The 5000-nt window shown below is 44.9% G+C and overlaps 1 protein-coding gene across 1 annotated transcript in view; it reads right to left on the bottom strand.

The window, feature by feature from the left end:
• The window catches only part of jarid2b (jumonji and AT-rich interaction domain containing 2b), a 217216-nt gene extending 214210 nt beyond the window's left edge, over nt 1-3006 (bottom strand). Inside the window, exon 1 of the mRNA XM_063186056.1 lies at nt 2441-3006. Within this exon, the coding sequence (XP_063042126.1) occupies nt 2441-2485 (45 nt within the window). The 5' untranslated portion in view covers nt 2486-3006. The remainder of the gene's footprint in view (nt 1-2440) is intronic.
• Nucleotides 3007-5000: the final 1994 nt, after the last annotated feature.

Raw genomic sequence — 5000 nt, 5'->3', positions numbered from 1 at the left:
AAGCCAAACCTACACCTTCGTGTGGAAGCATCCAGGCTCAGCCTTCATGCAAGTCCACCAGTGCAACTTTAAGTATTACGCCCTACTTCCACATGACAGACATTTATATGAAGAAAAAAAAACCCATACCAGATGGATTCTTTTTGCATGGAAGCACACGCGTGGGCAAATGTGTGGACACACACACACACACACACACACACACACACACACACACACACACACACACACACACACACACACACACACACACACACACACACACACACAAAAGGAAAGCATGTGAACCGTAAATAAATACATCATAACATCCTCCCGGTTCGGTCTTCAGTTTTACCTTCAATACACAAACTTATAAAACTCTTAAATAGGCCTACTTTATTCAAAATAAAACTCTTAAATAGGCCTACTTTATTCGAAATACACACAAAAGTACAGGTATGTTTACACTAATTTGTCCATAACGGCTATCGAAGAAAAGCTATGCTGCAACAAATCCAAATGCTGTGGGACATTTACTTTGGCAAAAGGTAACCGTTGTGTAAGCAAGTCTTTGGCCATGACTCAGGAGGTTACAGAGCTTTAAATGTGTATGTGATGTCGGAATGGCCCCATAAAGATCATTTTCCTGGCTAGTAGGCCAATGCATTTAACCTTTTCCTGTCCTCAACAGCCATTGGATGTTCTTGGCCCTGTAAAGTCTACCTGTTGCTAATTTAACAAACAAAATACACGTGTAGGCTTACACGGTGTCTTTGAAGTACACAGTACCAGAGTTGGGAGTCTAAACAAACTGCTGTTATTCCTTTGATTCGATAAAAATCAAGTTTCCAAGGGGACCTAAAAAAAACTTCACGGGGAGCACGTGATCACTCTGCAGCAGCCAAAATATCTGCTGCTGCCGCTGGTAACCCTTTCAGGGCATGGCCTAGAAGTTCCTGGTCTGCCGTTAAAGTTAGAAATATAATGGTTCTTTTTAAGGCGCAGTTGTACAGACGCGTAATATAACGACAGCAGTAGGTTACACATCAGCTGATTCCACTAACACTCCACTCCACTCTACAGAATGGATCCCAAACAGTGCTGGCAGGGTTAAAAAGGCATTCTATGGGTTCGGCTGCTCAGCTCTATTCTGAAGTGACTTGGCGTTTGCACGTCATGGTTCTGAGCTGGTTGGATTGCAATGTGTTTCTTGCACTTAAGAAGGCACCAAAATCATTATGTTTCGATCTAGTAGAAGACCAATGTGCTCAAAAAGTCAGTTAACCCCGGGTTCCTCGGTGGAGTGCCGCGCGCAACGCTAAAATGGTTGCTGTTTTTAGTTGCCATGCACCTCTGCAATGCGACCGCGTTGCATTGAACACAGAAAACCAAATTCGCGGATTCTCGAGTTGATAATCTGAACAAGTAGCCTACATATACACTGATGTCAAGCTTTCACGCGTTAGAAAGATTAACAGCTCAGACACCCGGTGCTCGAGGTCGGGCTATAGTTTCGCTCGAGGAACTCCGGTGCCTTGACTGACTGCCTGCCTCCCCTCTCGTGTCCTGCTGCAATAGATTCCATTCGCCCAGAGGTCAAATGCTTTCCGAGACACGGGAAAACAAGCAAATCGTGGGATTTAAGTTTTTAATACCGTGTATTAAACAGTGGGAAAGCCACATCGCAGTGGGTGGCTCTTAAATGTGAGGGCGATTGGAGCAAAATATGTTAAGTAGCGCAACCCACTCCGTTCGGCTCGGCTGCGAGAAAATTAAAGGAGTCCTTGTCCGCCACACCACGCTCCATGCTTCGTCGGACGAGCTCAGCAGATAGCATAGGCTATTCGGGGCGCAACCAAATACCAAGTGGCCAATGCATTTGTAATAATGCGATAAACATGCAAAGGGCGTGTTGGAGTCGTCTACAGGCCTAAACATCGTGACATCTGGACAGTTTCTACAACAAGACTACTCCGTCTGTCTGGTTGCGCACGGAGCTGTGTGCAGGGAGCCCAGAGCGATATGGCTGTCCTCTCTTTCAATACCCACATGAAGAACAAACAAAGCCGTTTTCATAACTATTACAAAAAAAACAGCAGACCATTTAGGCTACATGAAGCAGTTGCCACAACTGAATCCACAGAGTCTAAGAACCACGAATAAAACCGACAAGCGGAGATGGCAAATAAACCATCAAATAAATTAGATCTAATGTAAGCTTACATAAACCAATGGCTTGCAACATAAAATCATGTCCTATAAAAAAACATAGTAATGACAAGCAAAGCAATCGAGTCGTTCAGTGCATATAAACCCCAATTTGATTACCATTTAAAATAAAGCCCTGATGAAAGTTTATGCATTTCCACCTAAACAAGCGTATCGGCTGTACCAAGTTGGAAAGGCCATTCCACACATTTTCTTCACGCGTAAATGCCAAGGTAACAAAAAAACTTACGTATTTCTTTTGGATGATATTCCTTTTAGGTCTTTCCTTGCTCATTCTGCTATCCAGTCGTTTTCGCTAAAGAGAAAATTGCCACATGAATTTCCTTCGTCTCCTCTCTCCTTTTTCGGCAAGCAAAAACGATTTAAATCCCCGGTCCGTAGTTAGCTCGCTTGGTGGGTAGTGAAATCCACTCCTCCGTTGTCCTAACTAGAGCACGCTCTTCATGCAGACTTGTCAATAAATCCCAAAGCTCTTGTCGACGATGAGCGCAGGAAAGACAAATAATAAAATATTACTTCGCCATAGCCGAGTAGATTTGCAATTCACAACAATAACTTCCATCCGGAGAACAAGACCACGTCTTTAGGACCTATATAAAAAAAACCCTGACGGACTTACATCGAATTTTCATGTTCGCTCGTAAGCTACATCTTGTTCTAAAAGCGCACCATGTTAAAAAACCGAATAAATAACATAAAAAAGACGCTCGCGGTCACGTTTTGGCTGGAGCTAGCAGACGAGGAGGGAAGTCTCCAGCGGCACTAGCTAAGCCGAACAAGGCAAGCTCCTTTCTTCCTCAGTCCCAGCCTATCACAAGCAATACCATGCTCAGCGCTAACTTTAAAAGGACTGCCCAGCCAGGGACCGAAGGTAAAGAGTTGCTGAAACAGGAATCTGAACAAGCGCCGGATAAGAAGAACAGACGCACTTGTATCGCCTATTTAACAACACGCGATTTGGTTTTCCAGTTGGATGGGGAACACATGTTATATAATTAAAAATAATGGCGACATTGTTGCGTTTTGAAGCCTAACTTCGCTGTTCATGAAGGATGCCAAACACTGGAGCCGGAGCGCCCTCTGCAAGATGATCCTGCATGTTGTAGCGCACTGAGCACACACTCAGTTTGTTGTTAAAAGCCGACCCAGAAAAGCCATGCGTTCATGGGCAATTTTGGAAAGTATGCGGCATTACATGTAGCCCTACTCAGCCCAGTCCATCGCAAAGTTAGATTGATGTTTACCACTGTCAGCCCCAGGTGTGATTGGTTTTACGACAAGTTTTTGGAGAAATACAAAATGCCCTCCGTGGTCCAAAAGCCTGATTTTCTTTTACCTATAGGAACAGGCCATTTCCAGCGTTCTCCATACCTTGTAGCACCTTGGCTACCGGGCACGTTGTATAATCTGAAATGTACTTGTTCCTAGGCTACAGTGCTGTCCGTGTTGTCAAAAACTTAAATTTGTTTGCGGAAAAACTGGTGGACAAAAATGTTGACGCATAACGAGAAATGTTTGACAAAGAAAGGGAACTTCTAAAAAGACAGATGATCCGAGATGAGATTTTCTTCTCAGAACAAAAATGACGTGCCAATAGGCTAAATCTCCCGAGAACATCACCGAATTCGTCACTAATTTGAACATTTGTGTTGTTCCTTTCAGCTCTGTCTTCGACATGTGTGTGGGGGAGGATGTCTTGTGAAGGACCGCTGACTGCGAGAGAGTTCTCAGAAAGCATTGTCGCCTCTCAGGGCAGGAAGTTGACTACCCCGAGTAGTAGCAGCGTTACGCAGCGCAGGCCTATATTTACATTTTAGAAAAGCTCTCCATGAAATGTTTGGCTAAATTAGCGTGGCTTAGTTGTCTATAATGTGGGCTTGTGTTGCTTTCAGATAGGCTATGCGTGTGCATCCGTGGCTCTTAAAGAAAACTAGGCCTATAACAGCGGAATTCTCTTTCAATAGTTTTTCATTTGCATTCTGAGACGCATCTCTCTTTTTTTTAGCCTACATTGCACTGAAGAACACATTGCACTGAAGAACATAGACAAGCCTGCATTGGTTTTGAATTTAAAAGGTGAAAAGGCTGTGTAGAGACTGTTGTGAATAAACAAGCACACACACACACACACACACACACACACACACACACACACACACACACACACAATGTCCCACAGAACCGCAGAAGTCTATAATTCTGCAGGGCGAGTAGGTAGCCACATGCACATCCTGCAACACTTGGCTGAATTCTCTCTCTCTCTCTCTCTCTCTCTCTCTCTCTCTCTCTCTCTCTCTCTCTCTCTCTCTCTCTCTCTCTCTCTCTCTCTCTCTCTCTGCCGGTGTGCATTTGTATTAGGGAGGGCATGGCATTCTGTCTGTGCATGTATGAGGGTGGAATGTGTGTGTGTGTGTACGCGCGTCCGTGCATGTGTGTTTGTGTGTGTGCGCGCGCGCGTCCGTGCACACACACACACACACGAGTGTGTGTGTGTGCGCGTGTGTGTGTGTATGCGCGCGCGCGTGCACGCGCGTGTGTGTGTAAGGGGAAGGATTGATTAAGCCCTTCAGCCTTAATAGAGCTAATTGGAGGCTGAGGCAGAGCAGACGGTGTAATTCAGGTTGATGCAGACTGTGTGTGTGTGTGTGTGTGTGTGTGTGTGTGTGTGTGTGTGTGTGTGTGTGTGTGTGTGTGTGTGTGTGTGTGTGTGTGTGTGTGTGTGTGTCAGTCAACCTCTTTTTCTGTTTATGTGAGTGGGTTTGTCTGTGTCTGTGTCTGCGTCTGCGTCT

The sequence above is a fragment of the Engraulis encrasicolus genome, chromosome 20 (genome assembly GCF_034702125.1).
Source record: "Engraulis encrasicolus isolate BLACKSEA-1 chromosome 20, IST_EnEncr_1.0, whole genome shotgun sequence".
In the NCBI taxonomy this organism is placed as follows: Eukaryota; Metazoa; Chordata; class Actinopteri; order Clupeiformes; family Engraulidae; genus Engraulis; species Engraulis encrasicolus.
This window is presented reverse-complemented; position numbering and strand designations above follow the sequence as displayed.